This window comes from Falco naumanni, chromosome 4 (assembly GCF_017639655.2).
Source record: "Falco naumanni isolate bFalNau1 chromosome 4, bFalNau1.pat, whole genome shotgun sequence".
In the NCBI taxonomy this organism is placed as follows: domain Eukaryota; kingdom Metazoa; phylum Chordata; class Aves; order Falconiformes; family Falconidae; genus Falco; species Falco naumanni.
Genome location: NC_054057.1, coordinates 82,649,794 through 82,669,266, shown reverse-complemented (window position 1 = coordinate 82,669,266; position 19,473 = coordinate 82,649,794). Strand labels below are relative to the sequence as shown.

At 43.6% G+C, this 19,473-nt stretch overlaps 1 protein-coding gene across 3 annotated transcripts in view; it reads left to right on the top strand.

Annotated features, from left to right (window-relative positions):
• MAD1L1 (mitotic arrest deficient 1 like 1) overlaps positions 1 to 19,473 on the top strand; it is a 380,760-nt gene that overhangs the window by 201,612 nt on the left and 159,675 nt on the right. For all 3 annotated transcript variants that reach the window (XM_040592111.1, XM_040592112.1, XM_040592113.1), the window contains 2 exons: positions 5,181 to 5,269; positions 15,070 to 15,160. In XM_040592111.1, coding sequence (XP_040448045.1) covers positions 5,181 to 5,269; positions 15,070 to 15,160 — 180 coding nt within the window. The remainder of the gene's footprint in view (positions 1 to 5,180; positions 5,270 to 15,069; positions 15,161 to 19,473) is intronic.

Sequence of the window (19,473 nt, the reverse complement as noted above, 5' to 3'; positions counted from 1 at the left end):
ACTTGTAGTCAAACACAACCTCTCAATTCACCTTTCCATGTTGGCTCCATGCAATTCATTTCCTATTTATCTCTGCCTTTTAAAATCAGCTCTTTTGCTGAGGAAGGCCTTTTAAAGGATGTTGCATCAGCCCATTGTTAAATAAACCTTTAGACATTTATAATGGATTCAGCATTTCCTGCTTTTTACAGTTCCAAGAATGCTGAATGACGTGCAGACACATTTCATCAGGATAAGATTGCTGTATCAGCCCCTCACTAAAATGCACTCATTATTCAAATAATAACCGTGTGTCTGCAGCATGTGTTCTGTGAAATACGTGTACATTGATGTGGGCAAGTAAACTGCCCCCTTTTTTCCAATTTGCAAATCCTAACTTTAGCAGTGGGTTGAAATGCTTTAGATTTTGAGTCCTGTACTACCCAAAATGGGGCACCTGAACGGAGATTTGATTATTATTCTGGGCAGTGTGTTAAAATGTTCAAAAGTTTGTAAATGTGGTTCGCTTTAGAACTGATTTGATTTAGAGGTTTCAGTCCCGTGATATGTCTTGTTTTGAAGGTGGGGTGTGGACAGTGGTGGTCAGTAGGGTGCTTTGGAAAGGCTTGTCTTGTCTTCAGCAGTGTTGAAGGCTGCTGGAATCAAGTGGGAGGAACAGCAGGTCAGTGGCGTGGTGGAGGCTCAGAGAACTTGTTTTGGAGGGGACAAATATGGGTCAGAAATGACAAATGCCAGAAATAGGCCAAGAAAATCAGCTCTCTAAAGGAAAAGTTTGTTTCTTCTAGCTGTCAGGAGATGAATTTATAATTTTATGTTTCTCCTGTCATCTCATGCATCTTTAAATAATTCCTACAGAAGAGAGAACCAGCAAGGAACATATTTCTTACACTGCTGTGGGTGTTTGCTATGTCATTAACACTTGGAGGAAAACCACCATCTTGAAATCCTGTTCAGGCAGGTTTATAAGTAAAGCTGAAAAAAGAACGCTATTTTGTTTAATTAAACACTAGACAAAAATCCATCCATGTTATTCCTTCCTCTCTCAGTTTGCAAATAGTAATGACAATACTTCTTTTGGAAAAATATTTGCATTTCATCTTTTAGGGTACTTGTATATTTGTAGAAGTGGACATTCTAAAATTATTCTATATACTGGATGTGTCCTGGTCACTTTCTATTGAAAGCAATAAAGCTGGTCTGAAATGCATTCGTATGCAGTGAAAGAGAATAGAAAAGATTTGGGATAAACGAGGTCATTTTAGGTTGAGAGCGAGAGGCTCCGTTATATTCTAAAGAGAAGAGAACATCACATAATCAAAATATAAGTACTTGTTTATATGTTTTATTCACAAGTAATAGGCTCTGGCATTATTCATTATGCTGCCTTTTCTAGTGTCATAAAAACCTGGGATAACTTTAAAAAAAAAAAAAGAACTTTGTTTCTTTTCAAGTTGCTAATATGTTTCTGTACAGTGGGGATATCGCTGGGTGTTGGGTCCTGGGCAATATTAACCCTGAAGCTTCTGCAGAAGTTGTAGGTCCTTAGGTCGCTCTGGTGCAGTTTTCAGGGTAAGACATACAATGCTGTATTTTGGAACAGTGTTCTCTCTCTGCTCTCAATGCTAGTTAAAAAACCCAGATCAACATAAAAGAGAGCGAAAGGATCCAAGCCTGACCTAGGTCATTTGGTACTGAATGGGGGAATACAGCAATGAGCTGCAATTTGAGCAGCCTGTTTCCTCTGTCTGCTGGGTAATGGCTTCTACTAGTTTAATGTATTCAAAGTAATAAAAGTTTAACTCAGCCAGTTATATAAAATTATTGATAAAAATTGGAAGAGTTTAGACAGGAATATTGAGTTAGTCCAAAAAGCAGTAAATGCCTGCTGAAAGCAGCATCTGGTGAGCAAGAGAGACTAGGACTGGAAAATAATTGAGGAAAAGGAATGTGATGGGAATTAGGCAGAGAAAACAGCAAGAGAAGATTGGCTCTTCCTCTCCTTATCCCTTCTCGAGTCTGTTCTTTGCCACTGGCGCTGAGATGATTGTGGACAGGAAGGGACAAACTGCCACTGTGGTGGGTCATTCCATGCTTATCACTTGGTCCTGAAGAGGCTGTGTCAAAGGGAATGGTCTTGTTAACCTCCTCACCTCTTAGGCTTTCCATGGTGCTGGAAATTATGTAGAATATGGGTTTGTATTTCTCCTGTTGCTGCCTTCCTGTTGCTTATTTTCCTCATTCAGTTCTGCCGCTTCTTTCTCTTTTCTCTGCTGTCCTGACTGCGTCACGTGCAGAACTGCAGTGAAGGTCCAGCTGGAGGAGCGAGCAGTGGCCACATCTGTCACAGCATCACACTGGTACAAGTGTGCCAGGTTTGACCAGGAGCTGGTGAGATCATGTTCTGGTTGGATTGTCCAGCAGGCAACGGATTCCATGGTTTTTGCTCTTTTTTGCTCTTCTCTTGATTCTTGTTTCATGAAGACCTATTTGCCTGCACTGTGCTGCCTTCAGAAAAGCAGAACTGGATCCCAGCAACAAGCAACTCCATCTGATCTCGACTAACTTTCTTCTTGCCCTGGAAAAGACATAAATAATATTTTTAATATCTTCTGTGAGATTGGCAGTCAGGGATGTTTTCCTTACCAAAACCCTAACAATTAAAGGAAATGGCATGTTTTGCATGAAATATTTAATACCTTAATTGTTTTACTTTCCTTTTTTTCATAAACATTTTGTGAGGTTTTGATGACAGTCATTTGCTGTAGCACAAAGATGTACCTTGGCCTGAACCTGAAACTCTCCAGTGGTTTTAATCCTAGTTCTGGGAAGCAGGTCCATGTCAATGTTTAACTGCTTGAGTCAGTTTCATCTGTAGAGATATCACGGTGCCCTCCTCTCCATTCTCGCCTCGGGCACATCAGATTTTCAGTCTAGGTAGTTCTGGCGCTTGAAAATTGGGAGCACACAGAAATGACATAAAATGCCCTTACAGTCCATGTGTCCTTCCCTCCTCATTCTCCTTCAATGGCTTATTCTTGGAAACCCAGCAAAATCTCATCACACTGCTACTGGGCGTACCTGGCACTAATTTGTCACCCCTGTACATCAGGCGAGACCTGCGCTCATGCTTTTCACGGCAGCATTCACTTGAGAATGTGTGCATTCACTCTCCTGTCTCCTTTCCCGTTACATGCTCCGTTTTTTTCCTCTCTATGCAGCCAACACAAGAGACCCCAGATCACAAGAAGAGATTACTCGCTCACCCCCTGTGTCCCCCCTTCTCCCCCAGGAAGGTGGCCGTGATTGAGCTGCTCGTGTCAGTGAGCAGGTGGCAGTTGGACTCAAGGCTGAGCCTGCTTAGCCAGTGATAAAAAACTTACTCACCGGCCTTTCCATCGTCACGTGCTGTCCACACGCAGTCCAGAAAGCAGCGCAAACCACTCTAACAGCAAACACATCCAGGCTTCAGCAGGCATGGAAGACGGGAGATACAACAAGTAGTTTCCTGCTAGAAGGAGGTTGGAATTGAAGCCTGCTCCTCATCCTGGTACCTTTTATTCGCATTCCTGGAGTTATCTGGTGCTCTTGCTTTATCCCCAGCCATCTGTGATGGGCTGAGCTGTGAGAGATAAGCTCAGTAATCAGAAAATTGAGGGAAGCATTTCTGGCTGTGATAATCTTATCAGGCAGCTAATATACATTAACATTTGTACAGCCTGATGATGCAGGTGGGCCTTTGCTTATTTTTTTTCCTGGATGCCTTTTGACAGGCAGGGGGAGAATGTGGGACTTCGGGGTGACGGGGAAATTTGGCTAAAATCTGTTTTCTGCCCTCTCTCTTCTGCCCTGTCCCTGTGGTATCAGAAAGGGGAGGGAGAATAATCCAACCGTCTCTTTTTTGCCCTTTCCTGCTAACAGCGCTGCCACGTCTGTCTGTCTCTTCTGGTAAGCATGGAAGGGCAAACAGGCAATATGTCAAAATTTCAGTTCTGACTGAGCAATATGACTGCACATGTCAATATGCTCCTCTTCCTTGTAAAATTGGGGAGTTTCTGCCAGCTCGTTGTCTTTGCAAGAAGTTTGCTGTTGTAATGTGATTTTGCTCTACAAGTCTAATCCGTGCTGTTGGAGGGAATGGTGTATTAATGGATTATTTCCCTGATGCTGAGCACTGAGCTCTCTGTGGTCGTAAGTTTTGCGTCTATAATTAGGGCTGGATTGCTTATTGTTTTCCTCCTGAGTGACAAATAGTTTCTATCAATAGACTTATTAGGGGAATTAGTTGCCAGGTGCTAAAACACAGATGACAAAAAGAAATCCAAAATCTCAAAGATGAGTGTGTAGGAGGTCTAAGCTAGGAGAAGGTGCTGCAACAGAAGTTTGAGTATCCTCTAGGTAGTTTGTCTCTACTTACATGTCATAATAAATCATTTTCTTAGGGGTTTAGAAACAAGTAACATAGGTAGTTTATCAATCTATGCATTGTCTTGATAGCTGAATTAGGGTGCAGATCCCCATAAGTCAGGGAGCCTGGGAATGGTAGAGTCTGGGTAAGAAGTTTTCGTCTGTGGAGTTTTGAAGTGCTTTCTTGTGAGTTCCTTCCCGAACAAGGCCAGAGGCAGAAAGTATTCTTAATTGTTTGTTTGACCCGCTAGAGCTACCTGAGCAGCTTGAGGTAGAAGCGTATATTGGAAAGCGCTGGAAATATTCCCCAATCTTTTGGATTCAATGTACGTATCTCGGAGTTGTCCTGGACAAGGCAGCATAATCCTGTGGTTCACTTCTGGGGAGGAATTGAAGCTAAATGAAGTTGAACTGTCAATACTGAATCTTGAGTACCAGCGAGCTCCTAGTACCACACAGATAATTCTCTGCATTCCATTATCCGTGGGGGACGGGTAGGGAAAACATCTGGAAGAGAAGCAGAAGCTTTGCTTAGAAACAATCAACTTTCTGTGCCTCTTCTACCTCAGAGATGTTGGGGAAGGCAAAAGGGATTGCAAAGGGAAGCAGGGTTACCCGAGGTTTTGACATTCAACATGTGAAGAGTTGTGCTTCACGTCCCTGTCCTGAGAAGGGTCTGATCTGTGTGGAACATCATGATTTCCTCCTCCTCCCTTTGCTGTTTGTGTGTGCCCCCTTAGTAGTTCTGGAGGAGCTAATGCTTTTCTCTTCTGCAGCTGGAGGTGGAGGTGAAGGTCCTGAAGTCCCAAGAGTGCACAGCTGAGCAAAGTACCATCGTCACCAAGGAGGAGGTTGACACGCTCAGGTAGGCAAAGCAAGGGGGGAAAGCTGAGAAGATTCTACCATTCTCAGTGGAACTAATGAGAAGGGAAAGGCCCAGGGTAGTTTCGCTGCTTGCGCCAGTTATTGCCATCTCATGGTAGAGCACCACGAACGGGACCTCACCGTGCTACAGTGCATAAAAGCTATACGTGTCTAGATGGCCTGTGTGCATAGGCTGCCTGGTATTCAGGGCATGGCATGGCAGCATCGATGAAAATGTATTTTCCTTGTATTTCTGAAGTAGGATGTTCTTTTCCTGAGCACACTTTTTACTTTCCCACCAGATTTTAATGGACATGAGAAGTCCATGAAGCATTAATGGAAAGCCTCAGCCGCTGATCTTTCCTGCATTTAGCTACTCTCTCATTTTTTCTACCTTTCGGGAAGCTGCAGGCTCCTTTAATATTTGGGGTCTGTTGCTCTCAGTTAATTCATAAGACTGGCTCCTGTGTCACTGTTCTCTCTGTTGACTTCCGTTCCTGTGGAAACAACATTGCTGTTTGTTTCTTATTTTGACCAAATCGCAACTGTAAACACAGGATCTGTTGGCATATGTGTGAAGAGGTTTAGAATCCAGCTTTTGTAATACTGATACGCGTGTAGCACTGGAGATAAAAGAGGGATGTTTCCCCTTGTGCATTGCTGCAGATGGCAGAGGTGTACCTGTTGTGATTCCGTGAAAGAGAAGTTACAAAACAGTGTTTCAGCAGAGGATATATAAGCATTTACTAAAGCTACAGTGAAGCTAGACAACCTTTCCATGTATTTATTAAAGCGTTTACAGCTTCTATTCCAAAGCAGGTGACACAATAAATACCGAGCACAGAAAAGTTCATCTGTTTCTGAATGTTTGATATGAAGTTCCTTTTTATTTAAGCTGAGCAAATCAAACCTTGACAGGCTGAGTTTTTTATTCTCAGCTGATGTAAGACTTTGGCTGGAGTTGCACTTCTTAATTCTTTTATATTTTCAGCTCCATCACTATAAAGCGTTACTGCTTCATAGGACTGAAAGCAAGATTTTGCAGCAAGCAGAATTGCAGAAAGCAGAAATTACTGGCCTGTACGTTATGAATTTGCTCTTGTGCTTTGCCTCTGGAGCTTGTTTTATGGCTTTGCAAACCCAGTTCCATAGCAGAGGGGAGGTGTTTGAAAATAACACACGTTCAGCTAAGCTATTCCAATACATTTTAGGGCCGTACACCTAATCTTAGGGACTCGCTGCTATAGTTCCCTCAAGGTGATGTAATAGTTCTGGAGACCCAAGGCACACATCTCCCTTTTTTTATTCTGTCATATGTTTGAGTTCTGGTAAAGGATAGTATGCTATGGCTTCCTTTTTTCAGGGGGATAAACTTGTCTCCATCTGCTTTTGCATATTGTGGACGTTTGTTTGACCTGAGCACATTCGGGTTTTTCCTTGGCTAAGGTGCACTAGACCCTCTGAAACCTAATATTTATACCGCTGCAGAAGTGCTCAGTGCCTCCTCAGCAGCATTAAACCCCGTCGCTCCTGATTAATACTGTGCCTCTCTATCAGTAAAGCCAGCATCCTGTCTGCTGCCTTCTGGGAGCTGAAGGTTTTCAGAGTATTTCTACAGAACCTCCTCGGTCTCTCCCTCCCTGGGTTGGTATGGGCTGCAGCACGCTTTCATGTAGGAGATGTTCAGACTCTTTATTTTCACCTCCAAGACTCATTATTCAGTGTTTATCTTCACTGAACAGCATTTGCCATCTATTAACTGAGCAGCTTCAGGGACAGCGTGTGTAGGGGGAAACAGTGAGATTGCCACACAGTCCAGGATCACTTCATGTTGCAGAAGGCTCTCAGCAGTAAGCATAGAGATGTCTGGCTTTGCCCTAAATGAAAATCTGTTTTCTGGGCGGGGACAAGTGGAGCTCGCAAGTACCTTCTTGTTACGGGATTGTGGTGTTTGGTTCTGCTCAAAGGCAGCCCTAAACTCCCCAAGCTAATGTTTTTCTCCCTTTGTTTTTAAAAGAATTTCTTTGTCTACTAATCTCATCTCTCTCCTCCTTTCATGAAATTGTGTCAAACCTTTCACACCAAGTATAACAGAAACATAGGCCTGTTCCCTGTAAAGCCATTGGTGGTTCAGAGCTACTCTCCAGTGATGAGCCGTACCCTGAAAGCTGTTTCAGCAAAGAGGCTAAGCTGCTGCCGTTTTTTCATGGTGATATTTTGTCTTTTCTTCTCTTTCCCATTTCAGTACCGCATGCTCCTGAGGCTATGGATGCACAGAGGCCACAGTCCCAGGCTCTAATTCCAGCCTGTTTTTTCTGTTGCTTTTTACTGAACCGCTCTTTGTTGTTACAGCTGATTTAAATACTTGTCCCAGGCCCTGATGCTAGTCATTTAGCTACAAAGCTGTTCCAGAAAGCATGGCTTTGTTTGTTTTTAATCACTCTTTTCATGGCTCAGCTCAAACAGTAAATGGCTTGGTGCAAAGAGTTCTCTTTCTGCTGGAGCTCTCTTTTCTGGAGAACTGGTAAGTCAGTCCCTGCTCCTTTTTCCTTACTGTTGGCTACTGTTACTGCGTCAGGTGTCTTCTCAGACTCTCAAGCACTCCATTCAGCATCGCAGAATTGACTCCATAAAGCTTTTTTTCTTATGCACCTAGACTTAAGCAGTCAAATTATAGAGTTGGATCTTATTTTGTGTTTTCTGGCATTTTCTGTGCATTGGACAGCAAACTGGACCAAGTTTTTTTTTCATAGAAGAGGCTCCTTCTCAAAGGAGTGCAAGATAGAATCATAGAATTATTTAGGTTGAAGAAGACCTTTGAGATCACCAAGTCCAACCATTAACCCAGCACTGGCAAGCCCACCACTAAACCAGGTCCCTAAGCACCACATCTCCATGTTTTTTAAATACCTCTTTATTGACTCCACCACCTCCCTGGGCAGCCTCTTCCAATGCCTGACCACACTTTTGGTGAAGACATTTTTCCTGTTTTCCAACCTAAACCTCCCCTGGCACAACTTGAGGCCGTTTGCTCTTGCCCTGTCGCTTGTTCCCTGGGCGCAGAGACCGACCCCCCCTGCCCACAGCCCCTGTCAGGCAGCTGGAGGGAGCGATCAGGTCCCCCCCGAGCCCCCTGCTCTCCAGGCTGACCCCCCCCAGCTCCCCCAGCCGCTCCCCACAGGGCTTGTGCCCCAGCCCCTTCCCCAGCCCCTGCCCGGCTCTGGACACGCTCCAGCCCCTCCACGTCCCCCTGGCAGTGAGGGGCCACAGCTGAGCCCAGGGTTCGAGGGGCGGCCGCACCGGTGCCCAGTGCAGGGGGATGGGCACTGCCCTGGCCCTGCTGGCCACGCTGGTTCGGGTACCAGCCAGGATGCTGCTGGCCACCTTGGCCACCCGGGCACACGGCTCCTGACCAGCAGCTGTTGCCCAGCCCCCCCAGGCCCTTTCCCTCCGGGCAGTTCCCAGCCCCCTGCCCCAGCCCGCAGCGCTGCAGGGGCTGCTGTGACCCATGGGCAGGGCCTGGCACGGAGCCTGGTTGAACCTCGGCCCCTGGGCCCGGCCTGCCCAGCCCCCCCGCAGAGCCCCCTGCCCCCCAGCAGGGCAGCTCCCCCCAGCTGGGTGCCACCTGCAGAGTGACTGAGGGTGCACTCGATCCCTTCGTCTAGATCATCGATAAAGGTGTTAAGCAGAACTGGCCCCAGCCCCGAGCCCTGTGGAACAGCGCTGGTGCCCGGCCACCGGCGGGACATAGCTCCATTCCCCACCACGCTTTGGGCTTGGCCGCCCAGCTGGCTTTCTCATCATAGAGCACCGCCGTCCCAGCCACGGGCACCCGTTTCTTCAGGAGATGCCATGGCAGGTGGTGTCAAAGTCTTTACTAAGGTCCGGGTAGACACCTTCCACAGCCTTTCCCTCATCCACTAGGCAGGTCACCCGGTCACAGAAGGAGATCAGGTTCTTCAGGCAGGACCTGCTTCTCATAACCCCGTGCTGGCTGGGCCTGATCCCCCTGTTGTCCCTGGATCCTGTTGTTATGGATGCTCTGCTCCATAACCTTCCCTGGCAATCACCGTCTTCCCCCAGGCTTTTGGGATTCAGGAATAATGTGCTGTGTCCACCCCAGAACACTCCTCGTGGCTTGGCTGGATGTGTCCAGCAGCAGGGACAAATTGGGTAGCGTGATTAAAGAACAGATGGAGTTTGGAGGAGAACAGAGATTAGCATGGGAAGGGATTATGTCTGCTGTGCTTGTCCTCCTCCTGTGCCCTTGTGGGCCTCAACAGGACGGGTTTACTCAGTTTTACATAGCTGCTAAGGAGGAGCGAGCAACGTGAGCTCCACTGTTACTCCTTCCTTCTACAGACTGCTGCCCAAAATTAATTCTGACAGAAAACAGGGTGAAGAATGCAAACTTTTAAATTAGAAAGTGGGGAAAGAAATGCCACAGCTTATGAGGGAGTTATTTCCATTTTTGTAGTTTATTGCGGTCTTTGAAATCCCGTTAATCTACAGTATGGTGTGTCTGCTCTTCTGGTCTGAGCCCAGCCTCTCCAGTCAGCTGCTGTCACGACGGAATGTGAAAAATAGAGGAAAACCGGCAGAAGCCAGGAAAGGGAGTCTGCAGAGCAGGAATGGACTGTGAGCCTCCAGCCATTTTCACATACACCCTGTGGTTAGAAGCTGACTTCTGAAAACAAAAGCAGGAAAGACATAAAGGAGAAAAAAAATATCCATATTAATCCTTTGAATCTGTATTCACCTCCTGTGAGTGAATGAGAGCTTTTAAAACTATATCTTTTGTCTCATTTTTCTTTAGTATGGAAAGTAAATTTTCAGTGAGAAACTTGAAAGACTTTATCAGTTTTTCCTCCTTCTCTTGAGAACAAAGTGCTCTTTCGTCAGACCTTTTATAACTTTAAATGTGAAACTCTCTCCCAGCATCATCGTTTCTGAAGAGACAATAAAAGCCGGTGCTAATGCTGTCATTTCTCACACTTCTTCCTGCTCCCTCTGAAATCTTTGTTTATATTCTGCAGATCTTATGAAAAGAAAAAGTGATCAAACTGTTGAGTTCATGCACTGTGGGGTATAGCGAAACAGAGAGCATTTAGGCATTAGCACCTTTTAGAGGGAAGGTGATAACTGTGCAGAAACTAGTTTTTCAGAACCTATAAATAAAAGTAATGTATTTTAACAGAACTTCAGTAAAGACTTAAGTGGCAACAGCTGAAGGACCTTTTCAGCTGTAACAAATCTGAACTTTTTCTTTCTGCTGTCAAACTGCAACCCCAGTAAATCCTAAATGTTTTTTGTGGATTTAGTGACTGGGTAGTGTTACAGTAATTCAAAAGAAATTCATGTCCTTGCCAATGCCTATTAGTCACACTTGCTGGAATTCTGTCTGCTCTGCTCCTAACACCATCTCAATGCCATCTGGATCCCTTAATAGCATCTTCCCAACACATACATTTTCTGCTCCATTCAATAGTTTCCTGTTCAGCAATAGCTTTTCCACATGGCCGTGTCCTCTTTGCAGATGGGGCCTCCATGAGACATGTCCTCATGGGCAATATCCATGCTGCTCTACAGGCAATCACGTAACACATCTGAGAATGTTAAAAATTACTAAAAGAGTGCTAAAGGGATGATGGTAGGGAGTTCTCACTGGTTAACTCCATTGAAAAGCTGTGGACTGAGAGAGGCTCTTGGAAGTGCCTAGGTACTGTTGAAAAACAAATCAGATTCCTTCCTTCTTCCTTTCTAAAATAGGAGCAGCCTGGCTCTTTTCTCTAGCAGCCATTGCTCACCATCTAAGCACTTTTTAGATAGACTGAACGCACATGTTGGGATGTCTTGATTCTCACAAGTATCATTTCAGGAGAGCTGAGGCCGAAGGTGGGGTTTTTTCTTTTTCCTCCTCGGGAAACAGAACAGTGGAAGTAATTTAAAGCTTGGTTTTGAAAGTGGGAAAATCCACATGTCTGAGCAAATGCCAGTGAATCTGCATTCTTGCACTAAATTTGATCTCATGAAAGGCTGCAGAGGTGGCTGGAATTTACTGTGCACCTGTGGAGAGCCTTTGACTCTGGGTTAAACTGTCTGCATCTGATGCAGAAAAAGTCTTAAATATGTTCATGTTTTCAATCCCCTGTATGGAGAAGGAGCAAAATTTTCCAGAAATTAATCCAAATGATTTTTTCCCTGTATCACAAAACTTGAGAATGATGTCGGTATTTCCAAATGTAACTGACGTTCCTTCCTTGTGCCGCAGTGCTGCTTTCAAAATGGGCACCGGCATTCGTTCCGGCCCAAACATTATGTTGATAGATGGTTGTGCCGTACCCAGATGTTTCTGTACTCTGCTTTTTGTGGTTCTCACATGAATTTGTCATGGATTGTTCTCACTACCTGAAAGTAACTCCCATATGTAACGAGTTGAGGCATGCAAATTGGTGATAAAAGAGCATCACATATCTTGTGCAGATGTCCATGGACAGAGAGCACAAGGTGTGTGCAGACTAAGGCTGCCTTTGTGGATGCTGGTGCATCCAAAAGCAGTACGCACTTGGCCCTCTACCTGAATTTACGTAAATGAAAACATTCAAGTGCCAAGCAAGTAAATATTTTTCAATATTTGACTGCCGTATCTTAACCACCAGCTGCAAACGCTTTGCTGTGTTTATATATAGATAGGATTTCCCTTGCTGCTCTGCCTTTGCCATTGGGAAGAGTTCCCCAGGGCTGGAAAGCAACGCTAGAATAGCACAAACTGTTTGCTAATGGTTCTTAATGCTTTCCCGCTGGAGGTCCAGGACACTTAACAGTGTTAAAAATAGGTTAGAAGAGGGATAAGCAGTGAAAGTGCTCGTCAGTCCTAAAAACCTCTTTGCTACAAAGAGGTTGCAGCAATGTTCCCAGTGCTCGGCACAGGGGAAGCAGCAGGTTTTGTCTACGAAGGAGAGCAGCACGGAGGAGAGCTGACCTCCCCCGGTGGGAAGCCCCACGCTGTGTCGGGAAAGGAGGACACCCTGATGGTTGGGGTACTGGGAAGAAGCTGACATCTGAGGGATGAGCTTGCAGGTGCTCTTGTGCGTGCTGCCGGTCACAGAATACGTGGTCTGTGTACACCTGCAGCCTGACTGCGATGCCTCAGGCTCGGAACCACTGCCCTTTCTTTGGTGAGGCATGAAGAGCACAAACATGTTATTAAATCTTAAAATCGCAAGTGAAATAGCACAAAAATATAATGGCTTAAACCCACCCTTGTTACAGCTCGCTTGTGTCTTGGATCTTTGTGTTTTCTGGAGGCTGCTGTCAGTGATTCTAAAAGGGCATCTAACAGGCCTGAGCTTAAACCTCCACATGGAGAGAAGTTCTGCAGGCAGATAATGGCAATATCACAGCTTATTTGGGAGGCTGGATGGGGAGAAATTTGTTCTAAATTAAAATTCAGTGTGTAAATATGGAGAAAGTACTGATGAGAGTCCGGCGTCTGGCTCTGACCTTTCAGTCACTGCTGTGCTGTTGTTCCTCAGAGAAAAACGTTGCTGCTCTTGTGGCCTGTTCTGCAGTCCATTTAGAAATATGCCCTTAAAAGCATTAATTCCATTTTGAATTTCCATTTTTCCCAACCTTTTCAGTCTCCTGCTTCTTCAGCATCCTCCAACCCGGCTAGCTTAGTGTCTCTTCTCAAAATTATTGATAATCTTTCTCGATGGCCTAGACACTGCTAAAAGCTGCTCCTCGGCATTTTAGAAGCTTCCAAAAGGGAAAAAGATGCTAATTTATAATATCAGAAAATTACCAGCAGGGGTCGGGCTTACAAATAATTTAAGCGATTCAGGCTGTGCATTTATAAAGGAGGCATTTCTGTGCTGAACATCTTGTAGATCAACCAGCTTCTATGGAAAAGTTTGTAACTTTTGCCCGTGAGTAAGAGAGATGGCATTGCCGTCGTACCTGACACTTCTGTTGCATAATTTTGGGATATTGGCAGATGGGTGCGTTGTTTATTGTTACGGTGCAAGGATTTTCAGCTTAATTTAGATCATTTGAAAGTGAGTATTATCAAGGAAGAAAATTAGTTTTTTAAAAATATTCTGGAAAAGGATCCTGAGAAAATTGAATGCAAATATCGATGTTAATATGCATTAGTTGCACAGTTAATCCCAGGAAGTTAACGTGTGAAAGGTGAGGTTCTTGAAGCAGCATTAAGGTTTTTATACTCTGTACTTAAATGCAAGCAAAAATGTTATATCAAACATTTTATAATAATAAAATCGTGCCTAACAAGTTTGATAGAGTTCTCTGAAGGATTCAACAATCACTTGGCTAAGGCTGATATGGTTGATAGAATATATTTGACCTTTCAAAAAGCTTTGAGCCAAAGGCCACAAAGAATCTTTACTTTGATGGAATAACAAAGTAGGTTCTTTGCTGGATTAATAAGAATATAAAAATCACAGAGGGCTGGTTGTCCCGGTGTAGTGTCTGCAGGGATGGTGGGTGACCATGCGAATAGGGCAAGGCTGTTGGGGTATGTTGCCAGAAGGCTCTCCGAGCTTCTAGTGCCTCCTGAGCCAGAGATAATGTCATGTCTTTCTACTTCATAAAGCTTGATGCATTCTTCTTCCATTAATTTGTTTATGTAATACAAAGTTAAAAGATGGAAAAATCAAAGAATAAATGTTGTTTTCACAATATCGAGCGCTTTCTGCTAAGTCCTGGAATGGCTTCTATTGGGAACTTGTCCAACACAAAGAGGAGTTTGTGAGTAGTGAGGTGAGAGAATCTGAGAAATTACTCAGCTTATCAGACTGTTCAGAGTTTCAGAAGGATCTTATGATGCTGCTTGAGACGAGAGATGAAGTTGTACACCAATAATTGCAAAATCCATGCACATAAGAAAAAAATGCCTTTATTTTTACTCCCATAGTAGTGGGCTCTAAATGAGCTGTTATCACTCAAGAAAGAGATCTTACGTTATTGTGAACAGTTTTCTAAAAATATCAGGTAACTGCTCCATAGTTAAAAAGACAAATAGAATACTAGGAATTATTAGAAAAGAAGTTGAGAACAAAACAGAAAGCTTCATTACGCCATTGAATACGAGTGCTGTGTGTAGTTCTAACTTTTCTCATAGTAAAAAGTCTATATAACACTTGAAGAAGAACAAGGAAGGTCAATAAAGATGAGCAGTAATACAGAAAATTCTTGATGTGAGGAAAGGTTAAATTGAGATTCTTCAGGAAATAACAGATGGCCTGTAAAGTGGTATGGAGAGGGGAGTACGGTACAATTATTCACAACTTTTCATAGCAGGACTAACAGCCACTCAGTGAAGTAATCACATGTGAAGTATAAACCAAAATGAACTAATTTTTCATACAGCACATAATTAAATTGTGGAACTTACTGCCAAGGAGTGTTGTGAAGGCCAAAAGTATAAATTAGATCAGAAAGAGATTTGATGCGCTCATGGAGATTTTAGCTGTTGTTAGTTATTAAACATGATGGTCTAGACTCAGTCCTCGGTTTCAGGAAGCATCTAAGTTGGATTTGCTTTATATTCAAGTTATATATTTTTAATATACTTTTACAAATTATATTTTTGTCATACAAACTTCTATCTTTTAGTCATTAAACATAAAAAGTTAAAACATTAACTGCCTCGGGTGTGTAGCTGTGTGGTACTGAATAGAGGGATAATCTGATACTGCTTGTGTTTTCATGTTTTACTTGATTTTTTGTGGTGGGACTGTGCAGGGACACAGTGTCTATTAACTTTCCCTTCTTCTCCAGGCTGAAAATTGAGGAGCTGGAAGCTGAACGCAGCAAGCTGGAAGAGGAGAACAAATCCCTGGAAATGAAATTGGAGAAGCTAACTCTGCAGGTAGGAAATGTGGAGGTCCAGAGCAGCTGGAGAGCTTGACATGGTTCGTTCACCATAGCTGCTCTAACAGATGTGCCAGAACACTCACAGCATGCAGCTTCACTTCCCTCAATCTGGGCAAGGCATTTTTTGGAAGCTGGTGCAAACTGCACCAACACATCTATATCTGTGACCACGTTCTTGGAGTGTTTTGATGTCAGATGCAGTCACATGAACACAGTTGTCTTTTTTTGATGCCTTTGCCTAGAACCTCTTCTTTTTTCTTCTTAAACCTTATTTCAAGTAACTCCACTATCACAAGTTGTCTGTCTCCAAATTCATTTGTGCCAAAGCGGGAGTGTAGACAGGGCTTAACAGCATGGAGCTGATAAGGAAATTTGAGCTCCCTTTGTACTGAGAACTCCACTGCTGCCATCATCAATGGAAACGGAGACCACCGCTTTGTGGCCTTACTAGATAGTAATTTTCCAAGCCAGGAAGCACCAGTACTGTTGAGAGGATGACATGGCAGCATGTCCATACCACAGACACGGAAAGCAGAAGGTGTGGAGTCAGAAGGATGAAAGGCGGTGTTTCTTTTGCTGTGCTCCTGTGGATGTTTTTCCTTTTTCTGAGGTAGGGCTGTCCTGTATGGCAGGTCTTCAGCTCTTCACTCTGGATAGATCTGTAAGTCTTACCCTCCTTGAAGGAGAGCAAGGGCACCTGCAGGAGTTGAGCAGACTGTCTGTTCAGCTTGCTGTTATTCTGGGAACAGCTTTCCAGGGTAGAGGAGGGGCATAGGAGTTGTTTCAAGCTTTTATAGTGTTTCCAGTTTGAAAGGTGCTGGAGCAAACAAGAACCTGAGCCTGTTTGTTTCATCAAAGCCCATCCTGCTACAAACAGTGTTATCTCTCCCTTCTGTTCTCTCTGATATGCTGAACAATTTGGCATTGAAGCATTTCATTCTCTTAATTTTTCTTTCTCTCTTCTTCTGTTGTTTTTTTTTTTTTCTTTTCCATTTTTGTGTAAATTGCTTTATGGTGGAAAACCGGCAGGTTTGAAATTACCCAGATTTCAGACAGACCATTGATTTTTATCTTGACACCTATTAGAGGTGAATCAATTTTTTTTTTTTTTATTATTACCAATTCCTAGAGACAGGGGAAGTGACAGTTTTGATAAAGCAGGGAGCTAAGAGCTGCTGAGCATCTCTGCTGAGCCATGTTTAGTGTGAAACCTGTCACCCATCTCTCCTTTAATTGGGTTTCAGTCATCAGGAGGAGATGAAAGCTTTGGGCTGGTGTTTCCATGCTTAGGTGTCCAACAAACAAAATAGCAGCTTTGGTTTCAGAACAGGTTGCAACTCACTCAGGTAATTTTTAATCTGTCAATGTCTTGCAGTGGCTTCTAGCCTTCCAAGAAAGCCTGACCAGAGAAATTGCCTATTTCCTTGTGGTCTCTTGAAATGCTCTGCTTTGTTTGTTCATATTGCTCTTGAGATGCCAAAACACCAAGGTTTTTAAATTGCACATTCAAAGAGGAAAGGTGCAAAATCTTCAGCGTAGTCTTGCTAATTGTCTGCCTTCTGGTCCTCGGTAGAGGAGACCATCAGCAGCTACCATTTGGGTAGCTGAGCTTTCACAGGACAGAAGTGTGGTGATAGGAACAAGACGGAACCTTCATACTGTGGTAAAGCTACTACACAGTAACAGTTGTACTGTTCAACCCAAAGGCTTTGAAAGCTCACCTCAGGGTCCCCGTGACCTATCTTGTTGACAGTGCTCGCTGTTTGAATGCAGACTTGTGCAGGTGAGACCTTTGTGAAGGGAGTGGGGAGAACAGGAATGACCTGCAGATAGAGCAGAGTAAAAACTATAAGGGAAGGATGAGATAACATGTACGTGTGCAAAAGAGAAGGAAGGTGGTTATTTGGTTTAGCAGGTCTGGGAAAGAGAAATCTGCCAGTCCCCCAAAGGACTAGTTAGTGAGCTGAATTAAGGTAATCATGCTCTTACATCTGCTTTGCCATGTGGCCTTAATTCTTTATTTAAAAGGAGGTAGCTCTCCCATTCCTTAGCTTCTCACTTTCCTTGTGTCTTAGAGGACTGGATGCCAAAAGCAGCTTCTCCAAAAGAGGAGGAGGAGAGAGGGAAGCATAAATATAGGAATATGTAGGCTGAATGCTAAAGTGTCTGTATTGATCAATGTGTGCCCACCTCAACGGTCAAGATTTCAGAACTCCTCAGAGGGGAAAACATCAGCCTTCTCATTTTTTTATTCACCTTTGGGAATCAAGTATCTTGACAGGTCAGGCTTAGAATGACTTTTTTTATACACGCATTGGAAGAAGGTTCCTTATGGTGGGAACCCACTAAGTTAAGGATAAGCTTAGAAATTCACCTCTTCTATCAGTGCCGAGCAAATATGCTGAAAATATTATTATATGCTCAGATAAGGTCACTGAAATATTTATAGTTTGACATGTTATTTGTTCTCATATCTGAAAGAAATCACTGGGAGATGATGGGTTAAAGTAACACCTCTTTATCACAAAGGGGGAAAAAAGCAAGACAAATTTTATACATAGAAACCACAAAAAAATTTTACTGAACAGAAGGATGATTGAAATTACAAACATGGGAAAAGCATGGCATCAGATAAAGGTATGAGGGTAAGTAAGGAGTGACATTAAACAGGGTAGGATGAGGGAAATTTTTGAAAATCTTTATCTCCAGTTCATTTTTTTTAAAACAAAACCTCTGACTTTCTGGATTTGTGTGTACTGAATGGGAGATACATGGAAGGCGTGTATTAAAGTTGTGGATCAAGAGCAGGAAGAGGCAGGATGTAGAATTAAGGTTTTGCGTCACTCTGGACTGAAGTCTTGAGTTCACAAAGCTGTGTGCAGTGCATGAAATCTAGGGAGGTATGGCTAATATTTGGTAATCAAAAATGTCAATGTTTGACTATTGATGTGTGGAAAGGAGTAAAGCTTCAAAAATGTTTGTCTCCTCTCACATCCTTTTGTATCCACATATTGGCACATGATTTTTGCTCATTTCTGCTTTGGCTGCTGCCGACAATGGCCCACTTTGTGAACTACAGGACCCTGATGGACTGGCCAGAGGGCAAGCAAGCATGTGGAAAGGTACTTTTGTGTTAGGTGTGTGATTCACGCTCCCTGATCTCAGTATTAGCAAATAAAGAAACTGAGATACCAATGGCTGTCCACAGCAGTGTATATAACATCTGACATCTCTTTGTATTCTGTGCTTGTGTGGGGACAGCTTGATTTATGGGTGAAGGCGCCTTCCACCTCCACACACCCCTTCCTCCAAACCCCTTTGGCTCTTGACACCTAGCTGCAGGCTGCATTGATTTTCCTTCACTTGTATAAAGACTTTAGCATGGATATTACTCACTGGTCAGGTCTTTACTGCTAATAAAAACCTCAGATTACAAAAACACAAGAAATGTTGGAACTGTAGAGAAATGACACCCTGCTGAGGTAGTCCCCATCGCCCAGGACATTATTGTAAGAAAAACTGTGGCTCAGGGGAGGGATCCAAATAATACATTAAATGACTGGGTTTAATCAGACAATTTTATCTCCTCCCCCCTACCCTTCTTTCTTCTGATGAAGCAAAAAAGGCTTCCAGGAAAGCAATTGTGCTGTTAGGTTTGGCCTACGGTGGGCAGACTTGCTGAGATTTCAGTGGAAGGTTTGGTTTGTTTAGTTATCTGAAATGATCTGGACTATCTTCCAGAGCTGCTGGTAGAAAAGTGCAGCTCCTGCCAGGAACAAAAGAGACTGATCGAATCAGTGCTTTTTGGATAAAGTGGGAGGAAAGACTTGTGAGGAGTGTTCAATTAGCATTTCTTACTGCTAGGAGCCTTGTGTTTATAGGCAACCAAGCAGATGTGAAGTGTTCCTTATGCAAATACTACTCTCCTGCTTTTCCTGCTCTCCTCTACTCTTGGAGCTGAAGGAGAAGAGATTCTTCAAGTTTGGCTGCTTCAAGGAAGATTGATTAAAATCAGCTGCAGTTTGACTTAATTGGATCCATATGCTTGGAGAGGGAGCAGGACTAGTTAGAAGTTCTCATAATTAGTTCACAGCTGGTTGGTGAGTAAAATGAAACTCCAGTTAGTGTTCAGATAAGTGGATCTGTACGGATAAAAGGCAGGGAGATGTTATTTTACACTGCAGTGTGTTTGAGCATGAAAATTGCCTCTAGTCCCATAGCCAAGCTAGAAGCCTAATCCCTTTGAGCGTGTGCATGTGTATTTATGAGACTAAATGGAAAGAGTCTTTATTTTCTTGCTTGTTTCTG